General features: G+C 57.3%; 3 protein-coding genes and 1 long non-coding RNA gene across 11 annotated transcripts in view; 1 reads left to right on the forward strand and 3 right to left on the reverse strand.

Moving 5' to 3' along the window:
* The window catches only part of LOC311609793, a 119,014-nt gene extending 106,669 nt beyond the window's left edge, over positions 1-12,345 (forward strand). Inside the window, exon 2 of the long non-coding RNA XR_014783500.1 lies at positions 12,200-12,345. This is a non-coding gene — a long non-coding RNA (uncharacterized lncRNA). The remainder of the gene's footprint in view (positions 1-12,199) is intronic.
* On the reverse strand, positions 338-5,744 carry SIRT7 (sirtuin 7). Of its 3 annotated transcripts, XR_014783498.1 has the most exons (11): positions 5,599-5,744; positions 5,394-5,531; positions 5,207-5,311; positions 3,741-3,811; positions 3,580-3,652; positions 2,802-2,900; positions 2,493-2,729; positions 2,295-2,375; positions 2,075-2,181; positions 1,602-1,687; positions 863-986 (listed from the first exon to the last, which is right to left on the reverse strand). XR_014783498.1 is itself a non-coding variant. In XM_084803136.1 (10 exons), the coding sequence occupies exons 1-10, from the start codon at positions 5,692-5,694 to the stop codon at positions 785-787; spliced, it is 1,209 nt and encodes a 402-aa protein (XP_084659262.1). In that variant the 5' UTR covers positions 5,695-5,744; the 3' UTR covers positions 338-784. The 3 variants fall into 3 exon arrangements, 2 of the variants coding, with proteins under 2 accessions (XP_084659262.1, XP_084659261.1); XM_084803136.1 differs by lacking the exon at positions 1,602-1,687 and having other exon boundaries at positions 338-986; XM_084803135.1 differs by lacking the exon at positions 1,602-1,687 and having other exon boundaries at positions 338-986; positions 2,493-2,900.
* MAFG (MAF bZIP transcription factor G) lies at positions 5,859-14,110 on the reverse strand. 5 transcript variants are annotated; one of them, XM_084803149.1, is made up of 3 exons: positions 13,959-14,110; positions 10,498-10,562; positions 5,859-10,412 (listed from the first exon to the last, which is right to left on the reverse strand). In XM_084803149.1, exons 2-3 carry the CDS (start codon positions 10,531-10,533, stop codon positions 9,960-9,962), a joined length of 489 nt encoding a protein of 162 aa, XP_084659275.1. In that variant the 5' UTR covers positions 10,534-10,562; positions 13,959-14,110; the 3' UTR covers positions 5,859-9,959. The 5 variants fall into 5 exon arrangements, with proteins under 5 accessions (XP_084659275.1, XP_084659279.1, XP_084659278.1 ...); XM_084803153.1 differs by lacking the exon at positions 13,959-14,110 and adding an exon at positions 13,529-13,791; XM_084803152.1 differs by lacking the exon at positions 13,959-14,110 and adding an exon at positions 13,318-13,514.
* Positions 14,111-16,984: 2,874 nt separating this feature from the next.
* On the reverse strand, positions 16,985-21,214 carry PYCR1 (pyrroline-5-carboxylate reductase 1). Of its 2 annotated transcripts, none has more exons than XM_084803137.1 (8): positions 21,132-21,214; positions 20,676-20,804; positions 20,405-20,475; positions 19,633-19,812; positions 19,193-19,414; positions 18,981-19,073; positions 18,661-18,824; positions 16,985-17,823 (listed from the first exon to the last, which is right to left on the reverse strand). In XM_084803137.1, exons 2-8 carry the CDS (start codon positions 20,740-20,742, stop codon positions 17,667-17,669), a joined length of 954 nt encoding a protein of 317 aa, XP_084659263.1. In that variant the 5' UTR covers positions 20,743-20,804; positions 21,132-21,214; the 3' UTR covers positions 16,985-17,666. The 2 variants fall into 2 exon arrangements, with proteins under 2 accessions (XP_084659263.1, XP_084659264.1); XM_084803138.1 differs by having other exon boundaries at positions 21,121-21,203.
* Positions 21,215-21,224: the final 10 nt, after the last annotated feature.

A 21,224-nucleotide genomic window follows, 5' to 3' on the forward strand; every position in this document is an offset into this window, starting at 1 on the left:
CCCCCGACGCTTGCGCGTGCTCACGCGGGGCTCACCCGCTCGGCGCGGCCAATCAGGAGCGCCGCTCCGGGCCCCGCCCCCAACCGGGCCCCGCCCCCTCCGCCCGACTGCCGCGGCCAATGGTGTACGTCGCCGGCACTAACCCCCCGGGGCTGGGCGCGCCCCCCGCCGGGTCCTGCCCGAGGCCCGCAGGCTTTTCCCGGACCAGACAGACAAGAGCAGGCTGGTGCGGGCTGTGGGCCCCTTCCTGGGGACCGGGTTTCTCAGATCGCCGCGATGTCGGCCCTCAGACATTTTCAGATGCTCCTGGTACACACAGCAGTCACTGGGACACCAGGGCGTTAGAGATGAGTTTAATAAGACTTGCTCAGACCCGGGGCTTAGATCTGCCCCTGTGCCGCATACCCAACACAGAAAAAGGTTTCTATAAAGTCGTAGAAATAGGGAGGCCCTGAGACTAGCCTGGAGAGTGAGGTAAGGCAGTGGTGGGCTCCTCTGCTGGCCAGGCCGGGATGACCGGGGCTCTGTTCTCACAAAGGCCCTGCTGCCACCTGTGTTCAGGGGTGAACAGGAGGGAGGTGTCCTTGAAGGTCAAGCCTATAACGGGGCAATCACAGCAGTGCAAGAGAAGCTTCCCACAAGGACAAATGGCTAAAAGAACTGCCACCGTGAAATGTCTCCCACTGGATCCGGTGGGGGCACTCTAGCCTTCCCGGTGACGCAGGCCCCTCGACAAGAGTCAAAGCCGTCCGCAAAGTGCCAACTCTTCTTGGTCAACAACAAGCTATGTTGTTTTCTTCCTTTTTGCACGCTTGGCACAGCCCCTGCCAAACCAGCCTCCTAGGATGGGGGGAGCCGAGGTAAGTGGGGTACTGGGGTCCCCAGGCGGGGCCTCTTCTCTGCTTCTGCACAGCGGTTTCCTACTGTGGCTGTCTTCTTCATCAGCACGGAGCGGAGTGGCCAAGGAGAAGATGGGGTCTTGCCACCTAACAGAAAGAAAAGCACCGTCAGGCGGTTCTGAACACCTCTCAGTCACAGCCCTCCCAGGCCCAGGAAAGCTGTCTGAGGCCACCTGTCACGCCACCCTTCCCTCTACGCCTTCCTGTGGTTGGGCTTTGGCGAGCAGCAGCTTCAGGAGAGCTGCAGGGGGCAGTCTTCTTGGGTGGCAGCTCAAAAGCCAGCACCAGCTCTCTCTGCCGCCTCCCTCGAGTCTCAGCCATCACAGTGGGCCCGGCTATGCCATCCGAAGGGGCACAGGACGGCTCTACCTCCAAGGATAAGCCGCTAGCAACTCTGGGCCCCACCGTTCACTTGTATGGATTGGGGCAGGTGGACCAGACCCTTTCCCCTTCCCAGAGTGCATGACAGGAATGGGGGGGAAGACCAGTTGACTAGGGAGGCGTGGTGTAGACTAGACCATGAAGAAATCATGTGTCTGATTGAGATGTAGAACCACATATTATAAACGTAAGATACAAATAAGCACTGATTTTAAAAAATGAGCTAAGTTAATGTTAAAAACACAAAAAACAAACCACCAATAACAAAAACAGTACAGCACAGGATAGGCCACGTCACAGAACACCACAAACATAACATACAAGAATTGCCAGGCCCAGAGGTGAAGGGATCCTTAATCTCTTGAACCCTTTGATTAAAAGAAGTTATTGATTTCCCCTATAAGACCCTGAAAATTCACAGAGAAAGAAAGTGTAAACTTTTCACTCAATACACACGCCAAGTCTAAATTATCACAAATTCTGTATCAAGGCAATTTGATTAAGCTTTTCCCAAATATCCCAAAACCAAGGACACAGATTCCGTTTGACCAGAGCTGCACAGTCCTCACCCTCATGGCTGCCCACCCAGGCTGCAAAAGACCTGTGGGGGAAAAGCATCCTGTACAGCACACTAGCAGACCCCCCCCCACAGAGATTCTGGGCACACCAGTCAGGGTGGAAGAGTGTGCACTTGTGGCAGAGCCTCACCTCGGCCAGTCCCTCTGGAGGCTCACAGAAGACAGACACAGCCCGTCACACGGAAGGGCAGACGTAGGTCATGCTGTACCACTCACCGGCTGTAGGCGGGGATCTCCAGCCCCAGCTCGCCCATGAGGAGCTGCATCACATCGTCGCATTTCCCATGAAGCTTCAGGGCAGCCCAGTCATCCTTCGGGGTCCACTGAAGACGAGAAAGGCAGACGAGGGTCAGCCCTGGGCAGTAACACCCTGGGACCTGTGCAAGACTTTCAGATGCATGGATGTGGTACATTGTGGTCATGCGCCCCGTGTTACCTGCAAGTTCACAATGTAGAGTTTGGGCCGACGGCTCGGAGGCTTCGCCATGCACCAGAGACGGGGGTACTTCTTAAGTACCTGCAGGGGCGGACAGACACACAAACACGGATGATGATTCTAGTGTCTGCTGAGAGCTCTGGGCAGGCCAGTGGCGTGCTTAGTCCCCAGTGAGTCCACGGTATTGTTGGCACGCACCTTCAAGCTGGACCCTAAACACAGGATTGTGTCTGCTTTGCTAGCGGCCTCAGTCGCTGCCTCCCAGTTCAGAGGCTGCCCTAGTGTCCCCCTCTCCCCAAAGTGCACAATGGTATCCCGAAGCTGAGTCCCACACTTATGGCAGGTCCGGCCTGTCTGGTGTCGGTGAAGGGCAGTACGCTCTGTCACGTCAAACACTCGCACATACTCTCTGTTAGGGACGCAGGAGGTGCAGACCTGAGGAGGAGAGGGCACAGTGAGTGGGACCTGCCTGTCACCCAGGCCCTGTGTCCCCCTGGTACTGCTCACTTCAATATACATGTTGCCGTGGAGCTCTGAGATGGCACTTCGCGGCAGCCCGCTGCGCAGGTGGAGCCCGTCGCAGTTCTGAGACACCACATGCTGCACCTGGAGAACGCAAGATGGCGGCGGGTAGCGGGGGTAGGGGAGGCCCCGCAGCAGCGAAACCATTCTGAGCTGAGTCGGGCCGGGGGCCAAGGTTCCCACAACAAAGGAGGGCCTGTGGTAGGAAGGAGCCATGTTCTCCTCAACACGGACACAGTGGAGCAGCCAGGAGCCAGGAGCCAGCCAGCTGAGTGGCAGCCTGGGCCACTGGGAAAGCAGGGCAGGCAGGAGTACCCGCCACCTCTCGGGGGGCCCCGAGACCCCAGGCAGATGCCTCCCCTACTAGCTCAGCAGGTCTCTGGAGTTTTCAACAACAGGCCCTGTAGCCGGGATGTTGTCTAAAGACCCTGACTCGAAAGAAAGCGAATGGGCAGCTGCGTACTGAAAGCTCAGGGCAGGCTACTTTCTTCTTGGACAGAAAGCAGCGCAGGGATCAAACAGGAGCCTGAGCTCCTGGGGACTGTCTGTCACACGGCTGACCAGACTAGGCTTCCCACCTGGGCACTGAGGTGCAGCGCTGGGCCCTTTCCAGCTTTGTTTTGTTTTGTCTCTGTTTCTGTTTTTCTGAGACAGGGTCTCTCTGTGTAGCCTTGGCTGTCCTGGACTCGCTTTGTAGACCAGGCTGGCCTCGGCGCTCCCGAGTGCTGGGATTGCAGTGGTGCACTGCCACTGGCTTTCTTACCAGCTTTTGCTCATGCAGACGGGTGATGCTCATGTGGGTGAGAGTAGGCTCCGCCTCACTCAGGTCAGCAGCACTGCAGGATACAAGAGCAAAGCGCTGAAGGAGCGTGTCAGGCAGCTGCAGCCCCTGCTCAACCACGTGAGAAGGCTGTGAGTGCTCACCTCACACTTCTTCCTTTCTGAAGCAATGTCCATACTCCATTAGGGCCCCGATAATCTGGGATAGACGCTGCCTGCACATTTGGACAAAAAGATGCCGTAGGTACTGCAGGACCCCACACGGGCCATGTCACATCCTGGGTTTGCCTATAGACTAGCGTCTGTCCCATCCACTGCTGACCTGTCTGATCCCCAAGTGGACTGTACCCCAGTATGGCTCTTTCCCTCTCTCCAATTGACTTTCCTGTCCTGTCTGGGGCAGTTCACACTTCCAGACTCCACAGAACCCTGCCCTACTTCAGGTTCCCTTCCAGCAGTGAGCAGCTGTGCCCACATTGGTCTCAGAACAGCAAGGGGAAAGTGGCTGGGCTCATCCGTGTCCAGATCACACTCAGCAAGCAGGAAGCCCTTAGGAGGAAGCACCTCTGTCCACATACTTACACCCTGCGGCTCGGAATAGTTTTTACTCCCAATTAACATACATATAAAAACCTCTACACATGAGATAAATGTTAGGTAATTTTCCACGAGAAAGAGAAAACATCTAGGATCCAAGAGTCCTTGGACCTGGCTGGGGAAGCCCTGTATCCACTGCTGCTTAAGCTCAGACCAGTAATCCCAGCACACTAAAGAAGAGGCCCTCAACGGTGCACGCTTAGGCCACTACCCTGCGGTCAGTTTTGCACTACACAGGTGGCTGCTACCCTGGTGACAAAGGTCTTCTTTCTGTGTATACATCTGTACGAGCACATGTGTCTGTGTATGTGACCGAATCAAGCTCCTTTAAAAAAATTTTTTTTTGTTGAAAGATCATGCAGGTGCCATGATGCACAAGTGAAAGTCAGGTGACAACTGCCACTTCTCTTCAGACGACCAAACTCAAGCCACCCGGCTTGGTAGCAAGAGCCTATTTATTCACTGTGCCATCTCTCTCTCTCTCTCTCTCTCTCTCTCTCTCTCTCTCTCTCTCTCTCACACTCACACACACACACACACACACACACACACACACACAATCTTGTTTCCATGACAAGGTCTCTCTCCGAGCTCATGGATCTGGTTAGGCTGGCTAGCCAGCAGGTTTTCTTGGCTTGTCTTCCCAGGTCTGGCATTACAGGCCTGTGCCGCTGCTTAGCTTTTTCACATGGATTCAGAGCGCAAACTCAGGTCCACTTTCCCACCTGAGGGGGGGCTTCTTGAGAACAGAAACCATCTGATGCTCGCCTTGACTGGGCCTGTACATACCAAATACTCCACACTCGCCCACGATCTTAACAAATACATCAGTCACACCTCCCTCGGCCCAGGAGAGTTCTCAGAGCCAGGTCTTAGTTAAATCTAGAGTGGCTTCGGGTCTCTGGGAAAGGACGTCTTGAAGTTGCTTCAAAGGTGTTTGAACCCCAGCTCTGCAGTCTGTTTCCCATAAGGGGGAGCCCCAAGCCTGAACCTGCCCGCAGGCCCTCACCTACCGTGCTGATCCCGGCGCCCGTGTAGACCACCAGGTGTTTGGCATTCCGGACAGCGCCGGCCAGCTCCCGGACCTTCCTCCGCAGCTCCTCTGGGTCATCGCACACCTGACGGGAGCCAGAGCTGGTCACACGGGCCGCCGCCCGCCGCCCACAGCCTACAACCCAGCGCCCGCCGCCCGCGACTCGCCTCCTCCTGGCGCCGCTTGAGGCCCTCTCGCCGCCGGCTCCGACCCTGCAGCTCGGTCACCAGATCCTCGCTCTCGGCCAGCAGCCGGCCCTCCTCCGCGCTGCGCTCTGCAGCCGCCTTCCTCAGGATGCGCGACACCTGCGGACGGGCGAGGTGAGCGGCTGCGCGCGCGGGCACGGGCGCGGGCGCGGCGGCGGCGGCCTACCTGGCGGAGGCGCTCCCGCTGCTGCTCCTCCCGCAGCCTCCGGACCCGCTCAGCCGCCTTGCGCTCCGAGCGGCTCAGTCCGCCGCCGGCTGCCATCGCTCCCTGGACTGCGCTTCCGGCTTCCGCTTCCGCCTCCTCCGGCAGCCACAGAGACGCATGCGCGCGCCCTGTCCGCCGCCGCCCCCCCGCCCCTTCCGGCTCGCCCTCCCCACCCTGGTTTCAACTCCTCTGCCTCCCGTTTCAAAGAAACAACAGTCGGATCTCTTTAAAAGGCGTTTATTGATCATATACAAAATAAAGAAAACCTTATATATCACAAACATACACTATGTACAGCAATAAATACCCGAGGGGCCAGGCCCAGCGCCGCCCCTCCTGGACAATAATTTAGCAATAAATACTGCGCAGGGCACAGGTGGGCACCTAGGCTGCTGCCTGCTGAGGCCAGGCGACTGATCGCTCTACACCGATGCGAACGTCCACCTCACCTTGCAGCCAGATCTCCGACGGCCCTACCCAGGTGCAGGAGACAGGGTCTCTCATCTTGCAGCCACACCCCAGCCCCTCCTCAGATCTTTAAGGACCCCCACACTCCTTTTAGGGTACTCTCTGCTAACCTCCCCCCTGGCTTCAGCCCTGCAGGGCAGGCAGGGGCTGATCAACTCTGCTTGGACACCCCTCTCAGCACCAGGAGACCAACAGAGCTGGACACACAGTAGCCCTTGTCCTGTTGCCCTAAGTTGCCAGGAGAAGGCTTTCTTCTGAACCCATTTGGTTAAAGGCTTCAGGGACTGGCGGATAGAGAGGATGGGAGGAAATGCAGGGCTGGGGCATGAAGTTGCTGGAGGGACCACAAGCCCGACTGGGGTCACAGGAACAGGGGATTCTATCAGGGACAATTTCCAGAACACTCCACCTCAGACTTCCAGAGACACCCGTGCTATTAATGCTGCTGCTGTAGGGGCAGGGTAGAAACGCGTACAGCTGGTCCAGCAGGTAGAGCACATGCCCAGGACACACGCCAGAACGGCGCAGGCTGTGAGCAGCCCTGGCCCATCCGTGCCTCTGCGTGGTACTGATTCTGTCCTCTTCTCCAACTGCTCCCAAACCAGGCAGCCAACAGGAACGAGAAAACATGCCAAGAATTATTTTCAGTGGCTTCTGGGGGAAAAAGAATCGTTAATGTGTTGGTTCCTTTCACTAAACCACAGCCTAAAAAAGTAACTCAGAAGATCCCAGAGCGGAAACAGTGCAGCAGGCTGTGGCTCAGACATCCCAGCTGTGGACGGGAGCTTTGGCCAAGTGGCCACCCCAGAGAAAGGAGGCAGCAGGGAAGTGGCCTCACCATCTCAAAGTGGGCTATAGTTCGTCAGAACTACAAACTCTGGCACTGGGCACCAAGGCCGCTGCTAACAAACAGAGTACACACAGACCCGAGTGCTGGGCTGAGACAGCCTGCGGAATCCTGGTAACCGTGAACCCAGAATAACTGCCTCAGCGTTGCCATGGAGCCCCTGCACCGATGGTACAACACCCAGGTTAGCAGCCAGACACACTGGAGAGGAAGGCTCTCTAGGACGATGCTTAGAGAAAACTGACCCATCTCACTGGGGTTTCTCTCTGAAATTCGAGTGTCCATGTCCAAGGAAGGAAGGTCAGGCAAAGTCAAGGTAGGAGGGGAGGTGCACATTACGGTTTACTTGGCGGAGAAGTTTGGGAGACCTGGCCTCAGCCAAAGCTCTCCATTTGCTGTGTCAAAGTCAAACACAACAGCCTCACAGTAGGAAAACGGAATTAACAATGATCAGAAAAACAGCCAACAGTCACAACTAGACACAGGATTTACTGTCAAGAAATCAAGGTGAAGGGACAAGGTGGGCGCCACAGGGCCGGATCAACAGGGACTGTTCCACAGAGCCCAGCTTCAGCCTCCTCTTCCTCACCCTCCCAGCAGGCTGGAGCTAGGCACAGGGAGGGCCATGCTCAGTTATACACTACCACCCCGTCAGGACCAGAGAACTTGGGAAGCCCGTCCCTCTAGGCACGGGCACGATGCAGTCCGGTTCTGCTGCCACAGTCAGAACCAGCAAGTCATCTGGACGCCACTTAGAGAACCAAAGGGAGGGGATGAGGTCACCTGGTAACTTACAACCAACAGTCCGGACTTGCACTCACATCTGACTCAGGCATCAATGGTTGTGTCTGAGCACCTTGAGCCAAAGAAGCCAAAACGCCAGGGCTGGCAGAGATCCTGCCCCCAGAGCACGGCATCCTGTATCAGACCGAGTAAAAATCCTGCTGCCTAATGAGGTAACGGCCTATCAGGCCAGCCTTTCCTTTTACCAGCTCACATTTCTGTGCTTTTCAGGGATCCAGGGCCCCCAGAGAAGACACCAGCAATGTCAGAAAGGAGCCAAGGGTCATGTGACCAGACAGGGATATAGCCCCTTACAGGTGGGCACCCGCCTCTGAGGAGCTCCCTGAGCCGAGTCTGGAAGGAGGGCACCCTCCACTGCACAGCTGGCTGAGGCGGCAGGCTTGGACCCTGCAGAGGAAGGAGCACCTCCAAGTCAAACAGCGGATCCCTGGAAGACACAGATCCCGAAGGGAGGCCAAATAAGGGCCCAAAGCCAAGAGCTGCAGACAGTGGGGAAGACACAGACCTGGCCCTGGAGCCAAAGCCCTTGTCCCACAATGGTGGAGGCCTCCAGGCTCTCACAGTGACGCAGGGGAGAATGGGTTGCCCCAAGCAGGGCCCCTGACCAACCTGCCTGGGAAACAATGCCCCACAGGATGGGATTTCAGGAATAGGTGGGTGACAGCACTCCCAACCCACAAGGTAGGCCCTGGGGCGGCCTAGCCAAGGCCCCAAATGAAGCCCCCAGGAACTAAGCAGAGGCCAGGAGGAAGACGGCCGGGGACAGGTAGGCCACAGTGACTCCTGGTCCCTGCAATGTCACCACCCAGGGCCGGAGGTGGTACATGTGGGAGCAGCATGGGAGCCCAAGGTAGCTTCCAATCTCGCTTCCTCTGCCCTAGACCCACATGCGAAGCCGAGGCTCAGAGGGACGGAGCGTGCAGGAGAATGGGGGCCGGCGGGCGGTCTCCTGTGCTCCAGCGCAGCGAGCGAGCTCTGCCTGGAACCCTAGCCCAACCCAGGTCCAGCAAGCCAAAAGCAAAACCACAACAAAATCCAAAACACACACACACACACACACAGAGAGAACACAGGGACAGCCACAGGTCAAAGGTCACCAGAAGCACCAGCACTTTACGGCTGCACAAAACCTCACCAGGCACGGACGACACCACGGCACCGGCAAGACGGAAGCAGGAAAGGGCAAAGGAGTAAGTCACTTTCGGTACAATTGCAAAAGAGATACGAAAGATAGCAGCCTCTGGCAGGCTTGCAGCTTGGCTTTTTTTTTCTTTTTTTTTTCTTTTTTTAAACTAAGTTTTATAAGTAATGTCTGATAACTCTGTGTATAAAAACTAAACTCCAACAGCCACAGAGCTGTCCCCAAGTTTACAAGAAAGGGCTTTTTTTTTTTTAAACTAGCAAAGTTTCTACTATACCTTTCTTCCCTTTTCCATTTATACGGTCAAATGTTTTTGTTGTTTATTTTTTAAGACAATTTTATAAATACTCTGCAGCTTTTTTTTTCTTTTTAGCTCTTAAACATATAATTTAATAACTTCGTAAAAGGAACTTCTCTTTTAAATAAAGGGCTATATAACCACACAAATAGGTCATGTAAACAGTGACACCGGACCCATCGCAGGACACACTGACACATCTTCCAGCCACACTTAGAAGCGGCGATTTGGTCTTCTCCAGTGCACTGTGCCAGGCTCCAGCACCACGGTTCTGCCCCAGACCCCAGGCTGGTGGCCTGCCCACGCGGGGCCTAAACGCTGTTCAGGGCTGAGCCCGTGGACCACGCCGAGAGAAAAGAAAGCTCTCCCGCCCACCGCAGACGGGCAGGCCACCAGGGAGGAAGGGCAGACCTAAGCCCAGTGCACTTCCTTCCCACCTCAGTGCCCACTCTGGACCCCCAGCCCGCACAGCCTTGGTACAAGGGGGTTGGGGCAACCCAACATCACTGCTGAACTGACCGATCCCAACGTACAAAACACAGGCGTGACGACAAGGGTGATGATGTCACAGGGGCTCAGCCCGGTGCCCCTGGGTGCAGGTTGTGCTTTGCAGGGAAGGAAACGGGGTGGGGGTTGGGGGAGGCACAGGGGAAGGGAAGGGAAGGAGAAAAGAAGGGGGAGAGGAAAGGAAGAGGGACAGGGCTGCCAACTCTGCCACACACCTAGTGGCCCCTCAAAGACCTGCCTGGCAATTGCACGTGTCCCTATGACCGAGCATCTGTCTTGGACTTTACTATTGTGATGACACTGGTGGCGGCCACCTTGCCAGGCACCAAGGGCCCCAGGCCAGCGGCAAGGGGACCCCGCGCAGGGGCCACAGGACTGCGGGCCACGGTCCTGGCAAAGTTCTGCAGGGCCTCATACTTGGAGCGCAGCGCGTCCAGCTCCAGCTTCATGCTGGCGTTCTCCGAGGCCAGCTTCTCCACTTCCTGCTGGAGCTCCGCCTTCTGCCTCTCAAGCTCCTCCTTCTGGGTCACCCGCTTCACCCGGCAGCTGGCCGCGTAGCCGCGGTTCTTGAGCGTGCGCCGCCGTTGCTTCAGCTGGATGATCTCTTCCTTGGACAGGCCTCGCAGGTGCTGGTTCAGCTCTCGCACCGACATGGTCACCAGCTCTTCATCGGTCAAGCTGGTGCCATTCTCGCCCGGCTCCCGCTTCACCTGGAGCGGCACAGCACCCAGGGTCACAGCACAGCGGGAACGCCCACCCCGCCGCCCGCGGCCCGACCCCAGCCTCTCCACTCACCTTTAAGGCCTTGCTTCCTTTATTGGGGGTCGTCATAACCCGGGGGGGCACAGTGAGCAGGGACTCTGCAAGACACAGAGCAGAGGTCAGGACCCTGTAGACTCCTTTATACCCCCAACAGGAAGCTTGCACCCGGGCGCTCAGCCCACAAACCCTTGCCCCTCACCTGACCCCACGAGCTGGGCTGTGTCAAAAGGCCCTCCTATCCCTGGAGAGCCAGGAGGGAGCCCAGGGAGATTTTTTTCCCCCAGAGAAGAACCAGCCAGGAGGTAAAAGACAAAGGGAGGGGGGGAGAGAGAGAGAGAGAGAGAGAGAGAGAGAGAGAGAGAGAGAGAGAGAGAGAGAGAGATTAGAAGGTCTGGGCTGCAGGAGGGGCAAGCCTAGAAGGAAGCGGAGCTTTAAAAATAACCCCAGTGCTGCCCCAGAGCACACTGTTCCTGGCGAGTCACGCTGACTCAGCACATCTCCTCCCTCCCTTCCTGAGCCGCTCTCCCGTTCCTGAGGCCAGCCAACAGTTCCCCAGGCGACTCACTACTGGGACAGACAGCAAGCCAAGGGTCAGTCAGGGACCATGCACTCCAGGGTCCTAAGCTGGCCGGGGACAAAAGAACACCTTCTCCCTCTAGGGCTTAGGGGGTTGCTTCCTACCTCACTCTGGAGGGGGACCAGGTCTGTTCTTACTGGCTGACTGGGAATTCTCTCACCTTCCAGGTCGCAGGCAATCAGGGTGGGTGGGTAGGGGGGTGTGCTGAGCCCAGGCCCCTCCAGGCCTCCCGTACACCTCCTCTACAGATGGAGTAACCATCCTGTGGCTTGGTTGCAGCATCCTGCGCTCTGCCCCACCCCACACGGGGTGTGTTTCACAAGGGCCCCCACAATTAGCAGAGGAAGGGCACTGTTAGTTGGGAGCAGGCAAGAGGCAGGCCCTTTGGGTCACTGGCTGGTCTCTGGCTTTCTGACTAGGGTCAGTGACCACAGGGCCAGGCGACAACAACAGCAAAAACGGCTACTACCTCCTGAAGTTGGCGGCCCCTCTGGCAGGCAGTCCCGTCTTCAGCTTTCTAAAGCTGTGCCAAGGACACTTTTGTATACCTTAGGCCAACACCCACCAATCCCACGGATAAAGAGTAAATGCAGGCAAATAAAGGAGCCACAGGTGAGGTTGTTACAGTCTCCTTCAGAGGAAGCTGAGGTGTGCTGGAGTGTGTGTGTGTGTGTGTGTGTGTGTGTTTGTGTGTTCTTGTAATTATCACAAGATCTGAAGTGTGAGCCAGGGAGGCAAAGGCTTAATGCTCTCCCTAGAAGAGAGGCCCTACCACTAGCCTTCAGCGAGGGGCAGGCTACATGCAAACACAAAGCACAGACACCAGAGACACTTCCACAGCATTAGATTAAGAGCATTTTCAGAGGCAACAGTCCTGCTGCATCAAAGAGGAAGCTGTTAGTCAGAACTAGGGGCTTGAAGGGATCCATCTTGCAGGTTGGCCCCCAGGCCAGAAGCATAAGTCTGAGGTGAGGGAGGCAGCCCTAGCCGGAGCTTCCCTCACACAGACTGCTGAGCCCAAAAACGGTGACTTCCTGAGATCGCACAGAAAAGAGCAGAGAGGCGGCTGGGAGCTGAAAAGTGCCTCCTCAACAGATTTTACCCTCTACCAAAGGCCTGTACTCAGCACAAGTGCAGCCAATTGCCTCCTGATCAAAGGTGTGTGTGTGTGTGTGTGTGTGTGCGTGTGTGCGTGTGCGCGCGCAAATATGCTTGTGTAGACTCATATGTATGCTTAAGGGGGAAGGGAAGGGCAGGTGTCAGCAGAGCCAGAGCTGCCTGCCTGGCTTGTGCCAATCTAGGGACACACAGTGACGAGACAGACAGTTTTGGGGGACAGAAAAGCTTATCAAGACCAGCTGACCCCCAACTCAGCCCTCCTCCAAGTACTGACAGTTATGGATAGTCACAAGGCACCAAGGGACTCTGCGCCACGCACAGGCTCAACCTCGCCTATGAACTCTAGGGCAGGAGGCGCCGACTTACGCGTCCCCTCCCTCAGATACTGACATTATCTGAAAAGAACTTAACGTTCACTTAAGCATAGTGACTCCAGAGCTTAAAACTTTTCCTGGGACCTTGAATTTTCATAGGGCGTAAAGCCCGCCCCGCCCCCACCCCCGCCCCCCCCCCCCCGCGCGGCCCCGGGCTCAGGGTACTAAGCGTTGAGGGACACCCTAAGCACAAGGGAAAGCCTAAGCTAGCCACTGAGAACCGGGGCAAGAAAAGCAATACAGAACCGAATTCCAGAACCTTCACAACAAGAGAAGTCAGTGAATATCCACACAGCCATGCAAAGGTGGAGGCCACACCTCCACACAGGCTGTCACTCCCCGAGTCCCCAGCCACCAGGTCAGGCACACAAAAGGACACACAACTTCAGGCAACAGTGGGACCCCAAGCTCTTCTGACAGGTATAATGTTGGGGCAAACAGAACTACATTCTCCACCCCGTGCTTGCACCTTAAAACTTCCACCGGCTGCCTAGATCTCCGCTCTTTCCTCCCATTAGCTGGTTAAGAGCTCCTCCAGCTCCCTTCACGCCACACGCCCTTCTCCCGTGCCTCCCGCTCTTTTCTGTCCAGGGCCAACGCAGCCTGGCCATCCAGGGTCACTCAGGAGGAAAGCTTGCTTCCAGACTAGCTGGCTCGGCCCACCTAAGCTCCTCCCCCTCCGCGTACACCCGTCGGACTCCCAGTTTGGGGAACTGCCCCAGGCGTGGGAGCCGGGCCAGGAACCCAAGAGCCCGGGAGGGATGCGCAAGCCTGGGGTTTTACCTTCCACCCCGGGAGAAACCTGCGGCGCGCCCCTTTCGTGCCGCCTCCCGGGCCTCTGCCTCCAACTCACGGGTCCGTCAAACTTAAACACGACCCCGGGTCCCAGCCCGACCTTCAGCGCCCGGATCTAACCCTGCCTCCCGCCCAGACGGCCCGATAGCCGGCCCGGGCCCCCCGCCCCGGCCCAGCGTCAGCAGGAGCACCGAGTGACCTCATGCTGATGACTCAGCACGTCTCCGCTGGGCTCGCACGCGCGTGGCGAGCCCAAGCCGCGCAGCGGGGTCTCCCCGCCGCCGCCGCCCTCGCCGGCCCGCGCGACCCCGCCCGCTCCGAGGCGGACGGACACCTGATGAGTCAGCAGCTCGGTGCGGGGGGGTGGGGGGGAGGGCACCCCGCTGACCCAGGCAGACGCGCGGACCTCGCCCTTAAGTCGCGCCCCCCGCGCGGGGCGCCCGGAGTCCACCGCGCGCACGCTCGTCCACCCGCCCGCCCGCCCCCAAGCCTTGCTCGCCGTCGCCCGATCCCCCGGCTCTCGGGTAGCACCGACGAGCAGCCGGCTCCCGGCAGGCGGGGAAACCGAGGCACGCGCCGCAACCCCGAGGCCAGGCCCCGCCACCCCGCCACCCGCCCCGCGCACTCACCACACTGCGGGCCCGGGCGGGCCAAGGCGGGGCTGGGGCGGGGCCGCGCGCGCGCGCGCTCCGGGGCTGCGCGGGGCTGGGGCGCGCGCGAAGGGTCCGGGCCGGGGGCTCAGAGGGGACTGGCCGCCTGTGCGGGCCGGGCCGAGCGCGCTGGGAAGGCCGGGCCGGACCGGGCTCACAATCCGCCGCCGCCGCCGCCGCCGCCGCCGCTGCTCCTCAGACGTCACATGATGTTTGGTCACGTGGGCTCCATTCATGAAGCGGCGACGCGGCTGGCCCGAGCTTAAAGGGAAAGGCGCGGCGAGCGCGCCCCCATCACGCCTGCGCAGCCCCGCGCCGTCGCCCTTGGCAACGCCCGCCGCGCCCGGGCGACGTCTCGCGGGACCAGCCTCCCCGGGGCGCTCGCCACGGTTGGCCACGCGCCTGCCGGGGTAGGTTCTGAGTGAGGTTTGCCTTTTCAGGATCCACCCCACACCTCCCCTTCCCTGACTCTGATAGGTCGAGCTCCCGCCAGATCTCCACGCCAGGTGGGACCGAGGTCTAGGGACAGTTACCTATTTCTCTTGGATACAATGTTTCACTGTACAGCCGACACCCTCCGGCTTTCGGTTTCTGGCCACGCTCCTGCCTCTGCCTCCTCGGCGCTGGGGTCACTGGCGAGCGCCCCCACGCGGGAACCTGGCTGCCGTTGGGAAGATTTGGCACAGTGGACGCGGCTGCTAGGGTTCGGAGGACTCTCACTCCGCAGGTAGCTTGCATGCATGCGTGCGTGCACAATAGCTAAGAGTCCTTCATTCCCCCGCCTTTTCTGCCCGGTGCTTCGGGAGCCGTCTGCAGCTACTCTTTCTGTGAGGAGACTTCCCGCTGCTGTTGGAAATTCCAAGAATGAAGTAACAAAGTAACAAGAAGAAAAATGAGTTGGTCGCGGTGGCGCACGCCTTTATTCCGAGCACTGGGGGAGGCAGGGGCAGAGGCAGGCGGATCTCTGAGGTCGAACCAAGCCTGATCTACAGAAGTGAGTCCAGGACAGCCAACGGTTGCGCACAAAAGTATATTGACTTTTTTTTTAGGGGGGAAGGGGGAGAGTCGAGACACTGTTTCTCTGCATACCCTTGGCTGCCCTGGAACTCGCTCTGTAGGCCAGGCTGTCCTCTGCCTCCAAGTCCTGGGATTAAAGGCCTGCACCACCACTGTCGGGGTGAAAGTAGTTCTAAACATTGTATTTGCTTGCAGAGTGGTTTTATCTCTTACTGGGTATAGCCAGTCTCAGAGTACAGATAATTGGTCCTTATACCCTGTGGTGATTTGAATAGGAATGGCCCCCCATAGACTCAAGTGTCTCAAAAAAGAGGGAGGGGGGAAAAAGTAACTGGGAGCCCAGGCATGCATCATGATTGGCAAGCCCTCAAGGCTGTTTGTTTGTTTGTTTGTTTGTTTGTTTTTTCAGTGTTAGGGATCAAACCCAGTGTATTACACATGCCAGGCAGATGCTCTGTCACTGGACCACATCCACAGCCCAATACACACACACACACACACACACACACACACACACACACACTGAAAGTATTAGGTCAGAGGCCTGGTGCACCCTTGTGTTCTGCATCTTCAGCCGTGACTGCTGGTTCCGGGGAGCACCCCTGAGCCATTCCTCCTGCTAAGAGGCTTTCTTAATTAGTTATTGATAGGAGAGAAACCACCCCGTTGTGGATGGTGCCACCCCTGGGCTAGGTCCTGGGTTCTATAAGAAAGCAGGCTGAGCAAGGCATGGGGAGCAAGCCAGTGAGCAGCACCCTCCATGGCCTCTGCCTCAGCTCCTGCCTCTGGGTTCCTTCCCTGTTTTGAGTTCCTGTCCTGGCTTCCTTCTGTGGAAGCCTAAGCCAAATAAACCCTTTTTGGCTGTTCACTTAGAGACCTCCTAGAGAGAACCACTCGAGAGAAGGCTTCGGGGCTCCAGGCTTCAGCTGAGGTGCCAGGTTCTGGTTGCTCCAGGTTCCAGCAGAAGAAATCCTGCTGATTGTGCCAGGATAATTGCTCCTCAGAACTGATATCCTTACAGTTTCATTATTGTATTCTTTAATCTTCTTTTCCTATTGTTTAGGTTAGTCGGGTTATAAGTGAGGTACTCTCAGTTAATAAGTTCATAATAAAATATATTTGTTGGGCTGGGCGTGGTGGCGCACGCCTTTAATCCCAGCACTCGGGAGGCAGAGGCAGGCGGATCGCTGTGAGTTTGAGGCCAGCCTGGTCTACAAAGTGAGTCCAGGACAGTCAAGGCTACACAGAGAAACCCTGTCTCAAAAGATCCAAAAAAAAAAAAAAGAGGAGAAAGAAGGAAAAAAAGAAAGAAAACTGAGCCTACAAACCCTTTCCCCTCCAGCTTGCTTTTTGGTCATGGTGTTGCATCGCAGCAATAGAAACCCTATTTAACTGAAGAAACATGACAATTTATTGCCTCTGTAAAAAGGTCTGTCACTATGCTGAGTGGTGGTGGTCCATGCCTTTAATCCCAGCACTCAGGAGGCAGAGTCAGGTGGATCGCTGTGAGTTTGAGGCCAGCCTGTTCTACAAAGCAAGTCCAGAACAGCCAAGGCTACACAAAGAAACACTGTTTCAAAAACCAAGCTGGGTAGTAGTAACAGGTGCTGCTTTTTTTTTTTTTTTTAAAGACAGGGTTTCTCTGTGTAATAGTCCTTGATTCTGTCCATCTGGAAAGTTCCAGCATGTCCCTCAAAGGTCTCTTCCTCAGCAGGACGTTGACCTTGCACAGCCTGGACCTGCCAGGCTACAGGGGTAGGGCTGAAGAGGTCAGTGCCCCTCACTGAGTCTATGCCAAGCCTTAGCCTTGCCTGTGGTGCCAGTCTACAGGCAGGTTTGTTGTGACACAGGCCCTCTGCTCTCTGAGGGACCCTGGGCCTGGCTATAGCCAGCTTTATGAGACCCGTGTTACTGACTCCTCCCTCAGTATTACACTCGACTGTACAGGCAAGCCTCTTTCCACAGGTGACAAATAGGTAAATCGGAGCTTTTGGAGAAAAAAATTTTTTTTTTATTCAACTCAAAGAATAGGAAACAGCAGTATTTGATAAGCCGGTTCAGGAACAAGTTGGATTTCACCCTCTCCCTGAGTTCTTCCCCAGATGCCCAGTGGGATCACCAATAGAAGATTAAATCCCTGGAGCGAGGGTCAGGGTGCTGGGACTAGCTGGTCCTCACAGAGAGGACAAGTGACCCCGGGAGTGGATCACAGGATGGGGCCACAGCTAAGGCAGCGGACCTTGGAACCAGGGAGAGTGAAGACCCCACAGGCCTCGGCTCCAGTGGAACCTGAAGAGGTTTGGGCTATCCTGGGCAAGGTAAGGGGCGTTCCTCTTCCCGGCTGACCAAGGCTTGGGCTATCCTGGGCAAGGGGCTGCTATGGGGATATTCTGTGTGGTTTGAGCTAGAGAGCACCAGGGCAGAAGCTTCAAGCAAGGCAAGAAGTGAAGAACCGAGTCAGGCAGGTGCCGAGCACTTGAGGTGGTTGACATGAGAGCCCATAAATTCAGGTCTTGTCCTGGCGACAGCAAGCCTGGCCTGTTGACACTCACCACAATCCTAGCACTTGGAAAACTAGAGTGGAGGGTCAGGAGTTCAAAGATAACCTGGACTACATAGCAAGACCCTGCTTTAAAAAAGAGGGAGGGAGGGAGGAGGTGGCCAGACAGATCATTCCTTGCCTGCTGGGACCAGGCTGCAGGGCAGTTGCGGGCCAGAAGAAGACAGAGAGGCCCCAGCAGAGGAATCCAGCCTCACTTTGTCCAGTACAGTTTTTTTAATTGCAGCGGGGGAAACGGTTTCCTGATCAGCCATAGTCTGCAGCTCCCTAGAAAAGCAATGAGACACAGGCTTTGAGTGTCTCCTCCTCCCAGAACCCACAGTTCCAGCAGCAGCTTTGGTGGGCAGTGGCTATGCCGGCACCCCATTTCTGGGCCTTTTATAACTGGGGTCCCCTCTGCCCCACCCTCCCCGTGCCTATACAGCTGCATGGGCAGTTCTCACACCACTCAGGGTCACCCTGGCAACAGTATCAACCGTCAAGAGGGCTTAGGGCTCCCAGCCCTGAACTCTTTTTTTTTTTTTTTTAATTTTTTTTTTCAGCCCTGAACTCTTAACTGCCCCGTTTGTGAGTTTGTGGCAGGATCCTGCTTCTGTCTCCTTTATGGATCATGATAGGCCCTGTGTCTAAGCCTGGCAGACCTGCACTCAAGACTTCTCTAGGAATTGGCACTAGAAGGCGGACACTAGCAGGAAAGGCTAGTGGGTTACCCTGTAGACCTGAGCCTGGGGCAGTGACTGCCAGCCTTGGCTCTGCTTTACACTGACTCAGGGACACTGGGCATGTTTCTTTCAGCTGTCACCGGGCTGTCTTGCTGCTGATAGGCTGCCGTCTTAGCTAACCTGCTTACCCTGGGGAAGGACGTGGCTAAGGCACTGGGCCAGGCCCCCCCCCCCCATAATGAAAGCGAGTGGAGGTGGCATTGCAGGACTAGAGGTCTACAGACGTGTAGACACCCCTTCTCACGCGGCGATGAAAGAGAGCGTATTGTGACCTAGAAACCTTGAAGTTTCCAAAATACTGACCAGGGCCGAGACAGGGCGCAGGCAGTGGTGACAGACGCGAGGTGAATGACTCCACTGAGGCCTTTAAAGCAAAACCTACCGTGTGCGGGTGCAGGAGGCCTCCACGGCATTGATAAGCAGCGAGCGAAAGCCCCCGCTCTCCAGCACGTGCAGAGCGTGGATGGTGGCCCCGCCAGGAGAGCAGACGTTGTCCTTGAGCTGGCATGGATGCTGTTCTGAGTCTAGTAACATCTTGGCTGCCCCCTGTGACAAGAAAGAGAGATTGACGCGTGTAGGGCACCTACCTACCTCTCCGGAGTACAGCCACCGAAGCACCTGTTGACTTCTGCCCATGTGCCCCCGGCATGCCAATTTGGGTTTAGGAAGGAACAGCTCCCACAAGTATCTCAAGACACTGACCAGGAGGGCCTGGGCCCCGAGGCGGACTGCCAGGCGCCTCGGAAGCCCCATTTTCACGCCGCCGTCCGCCAGCGCATCGAGGGCAGTGAAAGCCTGTGGGGGGAACACATTCTTAGCCACTGCCCCAGCCTCTTCTCTGGGACCCAGAGCAGGGTGCAGCAGAGCCGGAGGTACCCACAGCCCTGACCGCCACCCACCGCTCCAGTGCTCACATAGGCAGGGCCGCTGCCACTGAGTCCTGTAACGGCGTCGATCAGATCCTCCTCCACCTCTGTGCAGAAGCCCACACTGCCCATGAGCTGCTCCACGAGCCTGCCGTCCTCCACCTGCGCATGCGTGCCTGTGGCGTACACGGTAACGCCCTCCCGCACCACGACTGGGGTGTTGGTCATACAGCGGATGACTTTGGGAGCCGGCTGGAACGCTGTCAGCTTCTGGAAGACAAAGCAGCTCTACCGTTTCCAGCGTTGGCCATTTGTCCTCATCCCAGGCATGGACGTAAGTGTGGACCTCCTGCTTCCCCGGCTGAGGACCTTCTGAGTTCTCACTGGGCTGCTACAGGTGAGAACTCAGGTGAAGAAGCCAGGCACCCCGAGCAGAGCTCCACTCCCCTCTTAATTCCTGTTGGTCTGGCCCACAGCACGGTACCCACCTTCTCAATGGAGCTGATGGTGACCCCCGCCGCACAGGACACCACAATGTGCCTGTCCTCGATGTTGGCGCCAATCTCATCCAGGATGAAGGGGATGATGTGTGGTTTCACAGCCAGGAAGAGCACATCACTGTGGCGCACAGTCTCCCTGTTGTGGGGTGTCAGGTTCACCCCCATCCTCTGCAGGAGTGCAAGGAGATTCAGCTTGCCTCAGGGACCATCTGCCCACAAAGCTGAGAGAGCCCTGTGAGTAGAGAAGCCCAAAGGCTGCTGGGTGAAATGGTAAACGCACTGTACTCTGGAACGTATCACCTCTAAAGTAGGAAAGGCACACCTCAGCCCGGCCCATCCTACCTCCGGGGCCAATGGCTGCATTCTCTGCCGCTGCCTGCCTGCAGATGTGGGTGATGGTCTCAGGCTGGGAGCCTGCCCCCCACCCCCCATCCTTGGCCTGAAATCCTGGCTGAGCCATAGCAGACAGAAACCGTACTCACCACCATCTTTCGCCAACTGCCTGATCTCCACGCTGCCTGGCCTTCAGGAGGGCCCCTTGAACCCCCATCTAGGTAGGTAACCCCATACCAGCCTCACACCCTCTCTACCAGCTGTATTCACGACAGGGCAGGAAAGCGAACCTACAAGTTCCCCAAGGCAGGTTTGCTTCTCTCACGCCCCACGCTGGCCCTCACAGAAAGCTGCGCTGCACACCTAACCCTAGACCCTAATTCTACAGAGGATCAGGCTTTTCTCCCTGCTTCCGCGTGGCACCTACCCGGAGGGCAGAGACTGTGGCTTGGTCCATGTCTGGGGAGCTAGCCATTATCTTGTGAGCAGCCAGAATACCTGTAGGGGAAAGAGTTCTTCCCTCAGAGCTAGTCCTAAGCTCTCTGCCCCACACTGCTAGGAAGGAGACAGCAGAAACGCCTATCACCCACTTTAGGGCAGCAACCCCAAACAAACGGCAGGTGTCATTTCCCAAAGGACTGAGGCCACTAACCCAGACACTCCACCTTGGCACCCTCCCTGGCTCCAGAGGAATCTACCTGCGGCTGTGAAGCCCTTGGCTAGGGCAAAGGCCAGCTGCCCTGCCCCGATGAAGCCCACGCTCATGTCTGGAGGTCCCGCACCCACAGCCTTCACAGCTGGCACCGGCTCTGCAGGGCAGCTGCGAACTGAGTCTGCTGGTTAGTACCAGGTCTGGCGCTCCTGGCAGCCAGGCGCTCCCCCACCCCTATCCCAGACCGCTTAATTTCTATGTTGCTCCTCGGCTGGCTGAGCTGGGAAGTTGACCCATACCACCACCAGCACCGCCCGCCGCCCAGAGCCAGAATGCCTGGCCAGCAGTTGAAAGGCCCAGGGAGCCGCAAGCGCCGGAGACTGCTTGTAGGGGAGAAATCGGAACCGACCAAGGCTCTAGGTGCGCCTCCAGCTTAGGTCCCAGAGTCCCCACCCCCGCTAAGCCTTCCTTCTAGGAGTCCTGCTACCCACAGCGGAGATACCCGGGTGCGACTACTCGCGCAAGGGCCGGGCCCTCCGCACCCGCCACGCGGCACCGGGTCCACCGGCCCCGCCCCGGCTCTACCTCAGCCAAT

Source organism: Acomys minous (assembly GCF_964271855.1).
Source record: "Acomys minous genome assembly, chromosome: 12".
Classification (NCBI taxonomy): Eukaryota; Metazoa; Chordata; class Mammalia; order Rodentia; family Muridae; genus Acomys; species Acomys minous.